At 39.7% G+C, this 14,241-nt stretch overlaps 1 protein-coding gene across 1 annotated transcript in view; it reads right to left on the bottom strand.

Annotated features, from left to right (window-relative positions):
• FNDC3B (fibronectin type III domain containing 3B) overlaps positions 1-14,241 on the bottom strand; it is a 357,916-nt gene that overhangs the window by 95,668 nt on the left and 248,007 nt on the right. The window contains exons 8-9 of the mRNA XM_060150005.1: positions 7,959-8,110; positions 3,413-3,472 (exon numbers count right to left, since the gene is read on the bottom strand). Of these exons, the coding sequence (XP_060005988.1) occupies positions 3,413-3,472; positions 7,959-8,110 (212 nt within the window). The remainder of the gene's footprint in view (positions 1-3,412; positions 3,473-7,958; positions 8,111-14,241) is intronic.

The raw sequence follows: 14,241 nt of genomic DNA, 5'->3' as shown, positions 1-14,241 counted from the left end.
ATGCAGCTCAGTATAAAAAAAAACAAACAACCCAATCAAGAAATGGGCAGAAGACCTAAATAGACATTTCTCCAAAGAAGACATACAGATGGCCAAGAGGCACATGAAACCTGCTCAATATCACTATTTATTAGAGAAATGCAAATCAAAACCACAATGAGGTATTACCTCACACCGGTTAGAATGGGTATCATCAGAAACTCTACAAACAACAAATGCTGGAGAGGGTGTGGAGAAAAGGGAACCCTCTTGCACTGTTGGTGGGAATGTAAATTGATACAGCCACTATGGAGAACAGTATGGAAATTCCTTAAAAAACTAAAAATAGAATTACCGTATGACCTAGCAATCCCACTACTGGGCATATACGCTGAGAAAACCATAATTCAAAAAGATATACATACAACAATGTTCATTGCAGCACTATTTACAAGAGCCAGACATGGAAGCAACCTAAATATCCATCAACAGATGACTAGATAAAGAAGGTGTGGCACATATGTACAATTGAATATTACTCAGCCATAAAAAGGAACGAAATTGAGTTATTTGTAGTCAGGTGGATGGACCTAGAATCTATCATACACAGTGAAGTCAGAAAGAGAAAAACAAATACCGTTGGCTAATACATATATATGACATTTAAAAAAGTGGTACTGATAAACCTAGTGGCAGGGCAGTAATAAAGATGCAGACGTGGAGAACGGAGTTGAGGGTACAGGGGTGAAGGGGAAGCTTGGATGAAGTGAGAGAGTAGCACTGACATATATACACTACCAAATGTAAAATGGATGGCTAGTGGGAAGCGGCCGCATAGCACAGGGAGATCAGCTTGGTGCTTTGTGACGACCTAGAGGGGTGGGATAGGGAGGGGAGGGGGAGGGAGGCTCAAGAGGGAGGGGATATGGGGATATATGTATACATATAGCTGATTTACTTTGTTGTACAGTAGAAACTAACACAACATTGTAAAGCATTTATACTCCAATAAAGATGTGGAAAAAACAAAAAGACACATGCACCCCGATGTTCACTGCAGCACTATTTACGATAGCCAGGTCATGGAAGCAACCTAAATGCCCATCAACAGACGAATGGATAAAGAAGATGTGGTGCATATATACAATGGAATATTACTCAGCCATAAAAAGGAACGAAATTGGGTCATTTGTAGAGACGTGGATGGACCTAGAGACTGTCATACAGAGTGAAGTAAGTCAGAAAGAGAAAAGCAAATATATAAATTCATATATGTGGAATCTAGAAAAATCGTACAAATGAACAGGTGTGCAAGCCAGAAATAGACACAGATGTAGAGAACAAACATATGGACACCAAGGGGGGAAAGCGGCGGCGGGGGTGGTGGTGGTGGTGGTGGTATGAATTGTGAGATTGGGATTGACATGTATACACTGATGTGTATAAAATAGATAACTAATGAGAACCTGCTGTATAAAAAAGTAAAGAGATCAGGATCAAAGAGATGGAGAATCTTCCATCTCTCTGGCCAGCAGGGCACTAGACCAAATGACCGCTGGTGGTGCCTTAGGCTCTTTATGTGTGGTGTCACACAAGTGTCAAATATGTCACAAGGGTGGGATCCCCGATGTGTTAGGAGGAAGTCTTGGATCCAAGGCCTCTAGATGGTAACTACCTCATGCTCCTGTGTCTTTTGGGGAATCCATTAATTATTCCTTTTATCTGCCCAGAAGTTTAAGGTGTTCATAAGATACATAAAAAGAATTAATGAGCAAGTATTCTCAAGTTTACCCTTTGTAAGAGGCGTTGAAAAGATACAAAGGGCAACACAACAGATAGGACAGTAAATAAAGGGCAGACTGTGACATTTAAAATTTTTTTAAAAGTTATTGTCAACTCATGGATGAGCAGAAAATTAATAAAGTAAACCTTTAGTAAAGCAGTGACAATGAACATTAAAAGAGAAAAAAGGAAACACGTGTTAACAATGTCTAATGGAGAACATTTACAGGACTACCTATATGGTGTTACATTTTCTGGTTTGTTGTTAAATCAACCATTTCAAAGAATGGTTAAACTATTATCTCAGCTTCACAAGTTATACAAATCTTTTTGCTTGTACAGACGGTGTGAAAAGTTCAATAAGTTTGGGCTTAAGCTAATTCACTCAAAATCCAAAAGTTTTGATTCAAATAGGAAAAGATGGTTGCAACAGAGTTCATCTAAACAAAACAATAGCTAAGCAGATATACACTTTATGACTGAATGTAAAAACCTTGCTCTTTTATGTATTGCTTTAAACATAGTTTTAAACACTTGTGCAGCTAATAAGATATTATAATCTAAACACCCCCCTACTTTCCTTACTTTTGTTACCAAGAAAATTGTGGCATGGATTCTCTGTGATTGACCAAAGTTAAAACAGTCAATTGATGGGAAGAACCAGAGTAGACCTCAAGCTGCCTAATAATTAACATACGCTCTCCCTGCTAGGCTACCCTGCCTCTACTCCACCACAGAGGGAACGTGTGGTGTGAATTAACCTTTGGAAAGTGTAATAAAGGGTGTGTGCTTGATGGTTGCAATTTTATTACATAATCTTGATATATACATATATAATTGAAGAAAGGAGAATTTGTTGTTGTTCACCCTATTAGATAAAATGAGAATTTCTGATCAAATTAAAAATTAAATAAAATGAAAGTTTAAATTAAAATGAAAATTTAAACGATATTATGGATCACATTCAGATTTAAAAATCTGCCTGTTTGCAGATGGATGTATGGATGTATCTTTGAGTAATCAGATGAGCTCTGTAAACACTTAGATGATACTTTCGTTCTCGCAGGTCTGTGGTTGGCTGGGTCTCTCCCTGAGATCAGCTAGCCCTGCCTTCCAGAGCAGTCATGGTAGAGAGTTCAGACTCGGTAGCAAACTATGTGAGTTGTTTTGGAAAACTGCATTAGCTCTTGCTAGAGATAATTTTGATATTTGCATTACTTACTTCAAAACGTATTGCCTTTTAGGTCCAAACTTGAAACATGGGAAGGACTTTATTTAGTCATACTGGCTGAACATATAGTTTACATGGAAGGTCTATAATAACTGATATACCCATGGTAAAAAATTATTGCTTTATAGAAAAAAATATTATATATTAAACCACGCATTCCAACGGATCTTAGGAGACTACGTAAAATAAAAATTACTTCGCAAAAATAATTCTTAAATTCTGTTCAGGGTATCATCTACTCTTCTATTACCAGAAGCACATCTGTGGACTCCCAATCTCTATGCTCTCAAGTGTAGGACATCAAGGAATGGCCGATGAGCAAAGGTACTGACACTTTTAGTTAGGCAAGTGCTGTTAACCAAACACTTTTAGAAAGGAGCATATTATTTATTTTAGCAATCTGAATTCCCCAATACTCACCTCACATGATAATCGGTTGCTGGCCTAAGATCTTTCAGGTTACATTCTAATTCTTCTCCGCTGCAAAGAAAAATCATTTCTTAGTCAATGATACCAGTTTCAAAAATAAAACAGGTTTTGGATTTGGGTCTCATAGTCAGGTACCAATAGCGATTCAAGAACTATTATTTCTACTTCCACCTTAAGTCAGAAATAAACTCTCCTGCTTGGTATTATCATTTTTCTGGACTAGCACATGAGATTCCTTGAAATGGTGTCATTCTGGACCTGGAAAACGGCAAGGCTAACTTATGAATAAAATTCCAAAATATCTTACCACTTCTTCAAAATGACTACATAAAAATAAGTAAATAAGGAAGCAAGCTGAACAGAAAGATACCCAGATAAACGTTAAGTGTAAATAACAGCACCGGCTGTCAGCTGAAGGGGGCTCCCAGACTTGTCCTGGCAAGAACCCCAATAGCTTCAACTTCTCAACTCTCTTCAAGAAACCTCAATCTGCTTCCCTCACATATCAATACTAATAAACAGCTCTCTTACAGATGCATGCCGATAAATAGTTCTCTTACACAAAATAAAACCATTTATTTGACCAGAAGCTGCAGAAGAACCTTGACTTAATCATGAGGAAACCACCAACATTCCAGAAAATACGTAATGTTCCCATTAAAAAAATTTTTAAAGGTGAGAGGGGTGTGTGTGGGCATAACTGTATTCTTCACAAATGTCAGCATCTACCCAGCCACAAAAAAGAATGAAATTCTGCCATGTGTAACAACACGGATGGACCTGGAGGGTATTGTGCTTAGTGAAATAAGTCAGACAAAGACAAACACTGTATGCTATCACTTATATGTGGTATCTGAAAAATAAAACAGACAAATGAATATAACAAAACAGAAACAGTCTCACAGATATAGAGAACAAACTAGTGGGTACCAGTGGGGAGAGCGAACTGGGGAGGGGCAAGATATGGGTAGGGGATTGAGAAGTACAAACTACTATGTATAAAGTAAATAAGCTATAAGGAGGTAATGCACAGCACAGGGAGTACAGCCAATATTTTATAATAACTTTATTTATATTTTTTAATTAATTAATTAATTTTTGACGGCGTTGGGTCTTTGTTGCTGCACGCGGGCTTCCTCTAGTTGCAGCAAGTGGGGGCTACTCTTCGTTGCGGGGCGCAGGTTCTCACTGCGGTGGCTTCTCTTGTTGAGGAGCATGGGCTCTAGGCGCACGGGCTTCAGTAGCTGTAGCACGCGGGCTCAGTAGTTGTGGCATGTGGGCTCTAGAGCGCAGGCTCAGCGGCCATGGCACACGGGCTTAGCTGCTCCGCGGCATGTGGGATCTTCCCGGACCGGGGTTCAAACCCGTGTCCCCTGCATTGGCAGGCGGATTCTTAACTAGTGCGCCACCAGGGAAAGCCTACGATAACTTTAAATGGAGTGTAATCTATAAAAATTTTGAATCACTATGTAGCATACCTGAAACTAATACTGTATGTCAACTATATTTCAAATAAATAAATAAGATTTAAAAAAAAAAGCATTGGATAATTCCCAAACGATTTAATCACAGTGAGGCCGCCAAACACTGTTGCCTCCCAGTGTGCTGGAAGAGGAAGTACATAGAACTACCTTGATGAACGCCTCCCACAAATGTTAAACCTGCATCTGATCAAGCTCCAGAACTAACTGTCCATTTATAAGAAATATGGGGGAGGAAGATTAAGTTAAAGGATACCACAAATTCAGATTGGTAACAAAAGTGATTCACTTTTTGCAACTGATCAAGAATTTTTAAAAAGATGGGAGATACACCTGAAAACTATAATGTATGCCAACTATATGTCAATAAAAATTTTTTAAATTAAAATTTAAAATATAAAGTAGCTATTCCATTTCCAAAAAGGGAGACTATTCTAGATTTAAATAGATTTATGAGACCTAACAATCCCAGGCAATGAGTAAACTTCATTTGGAGTCCCAGAAGAAGAAATCAATATTAAAACACATTTTTGAGACAATTGGGAAAATCTGAATATGACCAAGGTATGAAATGATGCCAGGTATTATTGTCAGTTTTCCTAGATGTTAATGACATTGCAGTTATGTAAAAAAAATCTTATGTTGATCCATATTGAACTATGTAGGAGTAACTGATGTGTTATCTGTGAGTTGCTACCAAATGCTACAATAACAACAACAACAACAACAATAATAGTAATAAAGGGGATATGATGCAAATGTGGCAAGATCTTAATAATTGTTAAATCTGAGTGATGGTTATCTGGGGGTTCATTGTAGTATTTTCTCTATGTTTCTGTATGTTTGCAATTTAGCCATAATTTTTAAAAAATTTTAAACTTATTGCCCTGCTAGTGATATTTAACACTTTTGTTTTTGAAAAAGTATGTATACATGTCAGTTTTCATTATTAAAGCAGAAGATTGGGGAAAAAAAAGTCAGTGTCATAAAGGACAATGAAATACTGTGGAAGTGTTCCAAATTAAAGAAGGCTACAGAGACATGACAACTAACTGCTGTATCTGACCCTAGAATGGATCTTGTCCTACAAGGGGAAGAAAAATGCTACCGCAGACATTATTTCATCAACTGACGAAACTGGAATGTGGATGATAGATTGGATAAAAGTATGGTATTGATGTAAAGTCATGAAGTAATGGCATTGTAGCTATTTAAAAAAATATCTTAGGAAACACACTTCAGTATTTAGCAGTAAAGGACCATGATGTATAAAACTAATAGGAAAAAATACAGATTAAGAGGAGAGAAAAGGCAAGAGAGAAAATCAAATAGTAAAGCAAATAGGGTAAAAAGTTAATAATATGTGAATCTGGGTAAAGCATAGGCACATATTCCTTGATCTCTTTATTTTTGCAACATTTATAAGTTTGAAATTATTCAAATAAAAATACTTTTTTAAAGTTGCAAACTGGAGGCCAATGTCCACACCCTGCATGTGCAGTTCTGTTGTTTGACTTGCGGTTTATCTTTGAAGTTCTTTGAATTTGCTGAATCAGTTTAACATTAGGAAGGTTTACATAATTATTCAGATTTTTAGCATTTCCTTTAAAAAAAATTCCAAGGAATCAGCAAATCTAGGCCTACATTCCCTTATGCAACAACCTACTTTAGGTGACTGGCAGCTGCTCCTTTATCAATGAAGACAGGAGTGTTCCCGTTCACCGTTCACCTCATTCCCAAGCTTCGTACTTTCTCACTTATGTTACCTGCCTGCCTCACTGGGCACTTGGGACTCTAGCTCCTGCCACCAATGACCATCATGCATTGACAGAATCTAACTGCTTCTTGGTGGGCTGGGGGAAATGGTGCTCTATATTTTGCTAAGGTCACTACCAATTCTGACTTTTCAAAATAGAACCCAATGGTTGTGAGCCAGAGCAAGGGGTTAGGACTACATTCTAAGCACAGTGATAAAGCACTGCAGTGTTCTCACAGGGGGGTGGCTTGGCCTGACTTCTGTTTTTGCAGCGTGGAGGCTGGATGGGAGGAGAGCAAGAGTGGATGCTGGAGGAGCCTGAGGAGACTCTTGTAGGAGTCCAGGAAGAGAGGACAGAGCCCTACGTGGCGGCAACAGGAGAGAGTGACTAAAGGGCTTCCCTCTGTCTGTCTCTCTTTCCCCCTTTTCTTTGTCCAGAAAAAGACAAGTCCCTGGAGCAAGTTAAGAATTAGAAATGGGGCTAGGGAGATGCGAGGTCTGCAGCAGGGAAACAGAAGGGAAAAGCAGCTTCTCTGGCTGAGGAAGAGGTGGGCTTTGGGTGACCATGTGACACTGGGTTTGGGCAGTAGTTCCCAGGGCCAGTTACAGAGAGGTCAAACAAGTAGTTAGAACAAGATGGCCTCTGATTTCCTACTCTGCAAATCTGAGCAGTGCCAGCAACTACAAAAGAGAAAAGATTTGACCCTAAATATTTTTTACCACATCTAGAACACAGCTATAAATCACTTAAATGGTTAATATCTGGGAGTTCATAAAGTGGAAGGGGATAATCCCTTATTCGGTGTGCTAAACTTCTGACGATTTAAGATAGCCTCCGAATGAAAAGCTTTACTGCACACTGGAAAACTACTGTAGAGGATAAGAAGGAGGGTGAAATGGAAACCACATCGTAGAATTTTGAAAAACAAGACTAGCACAAGGTCTGGGCCTAAAAAGAGGTGATCACAGAAGTGCATGATATACGTAAAAACTAAGAGGCATGCTCACTTTTTGCTCTGACAACATTAATGGAAACTTTTCTTTAGTACTACACTGGCAAGCTAACATAACCAAGTGACATATTTGACCAACACCAAATAGCTGTATAAAAGTCATTTCTGATTAGCAATTACCCTGGACAAAGTTAACTCCTGACATTACAATTATCACTAATTCTTAAAAAGAACTATTTAAAGGAAAATTTGCAAAGCCATTAAATTTTTCCTTTGTTTTTTATTCTCCTTAGTAACAGCAATTTCACGTTTGGCAGCTGAGAAAAACACATGGAAATATACGCTACCTGTAAATTATCTTGTATTTTCCATCTCGTCCTTTGTCTGACAGAGCAACCTCGTAGCTGTAGGGGAAGGAAAGACCACTGTGGGGTCCACATGAAAGTCCAACAGGGGGAGCCCAGGACAACACAACCGTTCTTGCCTGAATATTAGAAACCTGAGGAAGAAAAACATGAATCAGACACTACACTTCTCCCCAGAACATTTTGTGATTATTAGTAGTAGCATTAAAATGGCTCAGATTTAACTCAAGAAAAACGAATTTATTTTAATTTACAAATTTATTTTAATTACCAAAAAGAACCCACCCATCCTATATGGCATTCTTTTGTCAAAGTCCTGATGTCCAAACTATAGCTCCTAAAACATCTGTCCTTATTATGCAAACTTATGTCCAAGTCTGATGCAATTCACACCTGGTCCTCCAGAAAGTAAAAATAATGTCACGTTTGAGAATTTTTCTAAAGGTAAAAAGTTGAACGTGATATTTCAATAATCTCCATGATGGCCATCGTATTATGTGGAAGGAACCCACATCCACAGGTACTTTCCCGCGGCCTCCAAGCTTTGCTTGATGTCGAACTCTTCTGCAAAGCCGAGACCTTTCAAACCACGCTCCCCGAAGTCCTGCAGGTTCCTGGGAAAACCCAGTACGGGGGTGGGGGGTGGGGGGTGGAAACGGAACCATGGCCCAGGCTGACAGACGGCAGAAATATGTGTGGAGATGTTTCACCTCTCTAGGCTCTGCTTTTATCTTTTGCTTTAGCCTCCGCTCAAGGCTTCATTTGAACAAAGGAGTCTGGGACTCTCAACGCCCCAACTTTTCCCTCTTATTTAGGGCTTCTCTGAAGCACGTTCTTACACTATCTCCCAGGCATCCTCGGCAGGACTGAGCCCCAGCTGCCCGCAGCTGTAACCTGCTCATTAACAGACCCTGCACTGGCTTCTCCTCTGCAATCTCACGTCTCTACTCTAACCGTGCTTCCTGGGGCACCTCCCCACTTACACCATTTGCCTTCCAATCTTTGTTTCAGAGTCTGTTTCTGGAGAAACCTAATCTAATGCACAGTCTAATTCTTTAAAATAAATCTGTCAATGCATTTTAATGTTCTAATTTTCTAAAGTTTATTTTGTTGCTCTCTAGATATTGGTCTGGATAACATTAAAACAAAATGAGAGTTAAAACATACATTAAAGCTTAACGTTCATACAAGACTTTATAGCTGTAGATTAGAGTAGGCTGTGGATGGAGATGTCTAAACTACTAAGTCTCTATCTTTTTTTCTTCTATTTTTGTCACTATCTGATCTAAATAAAGGGTATTAAAATATAAGATAATTTAAAAGCATGAATGATAAATATGGAAATGAATACTGAGTTTCCCTTTTCAGTCTATCACACATTCCATTTTGAGCAGAGATCCCTCCATATCATCTCTGTTCCAAATAGATACAGCATCATTATATATTTAACCAATTATTTAGTCAAACTCCTACTCATCCTTCAAGACCCTAGGCTGGCCTCACTACCCCCAAGTAGCCTTCCCTGAAATATCCTATCATCTCTCTGTTCCACAGCACCTTGCTGCTATCTCTACTCATTGCTAATCATGTTAACAGCATTTGCCTACCTTCCCCACTGGACCGTGGGACTCCCTAAGGAGAAGGCCTAAGTCATATTCAACTGTGAGTAGTGGCTGCTTAGTAAATGTTGAATGAAAAATAAAAATCAAAGGGAATAAGACAGTCTGAGTTTCTGATACAGGTAACACAGTGGATGGCAGACCAGCATTAAACATCTTTAAAAAAAACCTGGAGAGACACTGTTACAGAATTGAACTCGACCCTTCTTGCTATGGCTCCAGACTAGCAGCAACTCTCCTGCCTGCTCCTCCTGTGACGGCTGTGACCCGCCCTTCAGCATGCCGTCCCCTCTCATGCCCCTGAGACTTAGCTCTGGACTTTCCCACTTTCCTGCCTTTAACAAACTTCCTTTTAGATCCAGTTCAAATGCTGCCTTTGCTTATTCATTTAATCATCATAGCTTAACTTGTGAAGGGCTGTGGACACAAAGATGATTAAGGTATGACCTCTGCCTGATGAAGAGATGCGTGAGGGGCCTCACGGCAGATACACTGAGCACAGAGGGGCCCATGGCAGCTTGAGGCCAATTCAGGAAAAGCTTCTGTACGGTGCTGCCTGACTCCCTGCTCAGGATCAGCAACTGTTTTCTTTGTGCTCCAACCACATTGAGCGGGCACCTATATTTGACACTCATTTCATTATACTCTGCTTTACCTGGTTATCTGTGTGTTGTTCCCCTGATTAGATTTTAAGGCAGCGTTTCTACCACATACACCATTGTATTTGCTGAATTCCTTCACACACCATTAATGAGTAATCTTGAGATACTGGATATTATATTTGATTTTTAACTTAAAACAAGATATTTTGCTATGAAGAGTTCAGTTTATAATTTAAAAAGATGCTGATTAGGTACAGAGGAACATTCAACTGAGGTGGTAAGTGGCCCAATTCCAAGAGCACAGTATGTAGTAACACTGATTCCATGAATGGTGGTGTGAAATTAACACCACTTCTCAAAATAGCTCAGTCAAATGCTAGCACTTTAGATACTGAACAGGTATCCATAAATTCACATCCTTTTAAACTCTACTTTTTTCATCAGCTATTAAGAACTTACTCCTAAGAGTTCTTATCACAAGAAGAAAATTTTTTCTTTTTTTCTTTCTTTATATTGCATCTATATGAGATGACGGATGTTAGCTGCACCTGTCGTGATAATCATTTTATGATATACGTAAATTAAACCAAAAAAAAAAGAATTTACTGTCTTTCCTTTAGGACTTGGTTAAATTATTACTTAACTCAACAGTGATGTACAACACCTGAAGCATCAACTAAAATAACGCTCACCTTTCCCCGAGGTTCCCTGAGCACGCCTTAGGAAGGCCAACTGTCATGTGAACACAGACCTCTGTGCAGGTGCCTCCTTCCCATCAGCCAGCCTATCAGAAGTGCACCTGGAGAACTCAGCATCATTTTCAAAGGACGGCGGCTTCTGGGAATTCTTTCCTGGATCTGAACAGCCTGCCTCCTAGACTACTACCAGAGTTGAGAGACCCGTTCCCTCCTGTGCTCCCCCCTCCCTCCCTCTCACTGACTCCTGGGCCTCAGGTTTCCTTTCTTCAGGCATTGGAATCCTGAGAGAAAGAGTGCTTTGTCTCTGTTAGAACTTGGAACTCACTCCCACTCCAAGGTTGATGCCAGGAAATTACACGGTGCCTTTCAAGAGAGTGTCATGTAAAGGGGAATCCTCAGCAGTAGATGCCTTTACTCCAAGCATCCAGGGAGGTGATAACTTTAATGAGAGATTCAGAACTCTGGGAACTAGGCTGGGTTCAAGCCTACTGCAGAGCAACAGCATTCGTACACAAGCTTCACCTTCATTCATTCAGTCTCTCTCTCTCTGGTGAAACTTTCTCACCAGCGGTGACCACTGAACTGAAATGGGGCATGGCTAACCTGATCATCACAATGATTGTCATGGCTGTGATCCAAAAAAGGAAGTTTAGAAGCCATAAAACTAACTGACTTGCTGATGCTTAACGATTCTACCATAAACAGAAATCAATCTCCTTTGTAATGGTGATAAAAGTGGTGATTTTTAGTTACAAAGTTATTGGACAAGATCCAACGTGACATTTGTTTCAGCACTAGTGATATAAGAGTCTGCTGTGAAGGTTACTAGTGTTAAGTCTGCATAGAAATTACTTAAACTGCTTTGAAGTATCTTTGAAGGACTCATAAAACCATCTACTTCTAAACGATTACACACTGATTAGAAGTCATTTTTGTCTATGTATTGATTAAATATAGATTTGAACGTGAGAACAGCTGCTAGTTAAAAGCATATACATGTGCATACACATATTCGCAAATAAGACTGCATTATCTTGTACCTATTTCGTATGTAATCCTTAGCTCTCTTTCTCCTTTCCCCTTTCTCTCCTGTTCATCCCAGTATATTAATACTATTCTGTGAAATTTTACTTTCTTAGTTTTCAGACTATCTTATATGCAAATGATATCCATTATTTGGATCAAAAACACCATTTACTCTCTTAAAGTTACTGAATTGTTACTCTCGTGTTCAAAAATATTTCTATGTAAGTTAGTAGCTTCTAAATTTGGTCTGTATTTGGATTTAACTATGTGGGAGGTCTGCTGATCCAATTTAGGGAGTATGTTAAGAAAACATTACCATAGAAATATTGGCTTCACTTCTGAAGTACCCATCATGAAAAATAATAACATAAAGGAAAATTTAAAAGGAAAAGGTCAAAGAGATCATTACTCCAAGAAATGGATGCTCAAATCCAGGAATTTCAGAATCATCTGTTACTAAAATTCCTTTAGTGCTAAGAACTTTAAATCTGTTTCCAGATCTACTGCTGTTTACGTTTCAAGGGACTGCTTCTTGCAGGGACAGTTGTTCTTCTTTTAGGTCAGTTTACTCACTTCTGGAACCAACAAATCAATTGTTTCTACAAGCTGAACATTAGCGGATAGAAACAATGCAGAACCACAATTCCAAGTTACATTTATTTACATCCTGAAAATAAACAGCCCAGTATGTGGGAGACTTCATCTAGCACCACCATCAGAGCAGATTAAACCACGTTAGGTTGGAGCTGGCTGGTACTAGCAGAGGTTAATCCGTAAACCACTTAGAATCATATCAGCTTAGTTCTGTGGTACAGCAGTGGCTGTATGAGCACAGTCCCCAAGACACCTACTTGTTACAGTCTTGGGACAAAAACCTTGTATATTTGTACCCTGTTTTATTTAATGGCTAAGTATTTGGATATTTATAGTATCTGGGTTTCTGAAGAGTAAATGACTTGCTTAATTCAGGGTGCCCAAAGTTCTAGAAAGATGACTGGAATCTACAAGTCCTCAGTAATGTTTCCAACACCTAAAACAAACCATCCGTAAAACCTTGAAGAAAAATATATGTGTTTTATTTGGAGGTGTTACCAGGTGCAGCTGAAAGAAAAAAAATTTAGAACAGCAATCCTTCAGACAATTGTGTGCCGAACTTTCTGCAGTTGTTTCTTTTCCTAGAAGGTGAACAGCCCCTCCTTCCCATTTCAGAGTATAGCAGGGAGTTTCACTTTTGCCTAATGATATGCTAAAAACTCTAGGAAAATACTCCATTCCAAGGACTCTCTATAAATAGCATACAATTTACTTTTCAGATAGTCCCACATGGTATTTATTATCCGACCTTTCAAAGGTAAGGAAACTGCGGCTCAGGGTCACAGAGCCAGTTAATGGCCACGCTGGGCTCCAACTCACAGAACCCTCCTCTGCGTGCTGCTGCCTCGCACTCTGGCTCCCAGCCGTGCCCACATCCCACCAGGCTGGCTGAGCCTCGTATGATGCTAGCCAGCCGTCAGGTATCTGTCTCACCTGGCAGAACCTCACTACAGCCACTGCAGGCTGCCACACATTTATTTACCAAGTACATGTTAAGGGTTCACAACGTGCCAAGGGCAGTGCTAGGTACTAGGAGCACAAAGATAAATAAGGCACAACCACGAGTAAGAGTTTCAGGCAGAGGGGGGAGGAGAGGAAAGAAGGGAGAATAATGGTGTGAAGAACTAACAGGGCTGGGGAGGATGGGAGGACTGTCATCCAGCAGAGAAGGTTTTTGTGGGGACCAGGGGTTGGTATGGTGGGCAGAGTAACGACCACCCCCAAGATGTCCGCATCCTAGTCCCTGGAACCTACAAGGTAAAAAGAGACTGCAGATGTGAGTAAGTGAAGGATCTTGTGAAGTAGGGACTGCCCTGGATTACCCGGGTGGGCCTGATGTAGTAACAAGTATGAGTAACGGGTCTTTGTAAGTAAAAGAGGGAGGCAGGAAAGTCAGAGAAGGAGATACGAGAATGGAAGGGGTCATGGGCCAAGGAATGCAGGTAGCCTCTAGAAGCTGGAAAGGGCGAGAAAACAGATTTGCCCCCAGAGCCTCCAGAAAGGAATGTAGCCCAGCCGATACCTGGATTTTAGCCAAGTGAGACTCATTTTGGACTTTCTGACCTCTCAGGTGACAATCTGACTATATTACACCTAACATCATGACTATTTATACAAAACCCTGTCTACCCTGCTCTAAAACCTGTAAAGAGTTAAGCATTTAATAAATGCTGAATCAGGAGGAAAGGACCAATACATATAAATGTTGCTTTTATCTTTCTAGAGC

The sequence above is a fragment of the Lagenorhynchus albirostris genome, chromosome 5 (assembly GCF_949774975.1).
Source record: "Lagenorhynchus albirostris chromosome 5, mLagAlb1.1, whole genome shotgun sequence".
Lineage (NCBI taxonomy): Eukaryota > Metazoa > Chordata > Mammalia > Artiodactyla > Delphinidae > Lagenorhynchus > Lagenorhynchus albirostris.
Note: the sequence above shows the minus strand (reverse complement) of the source record. Positions and strands in the feature narration are given on the sequence as shown.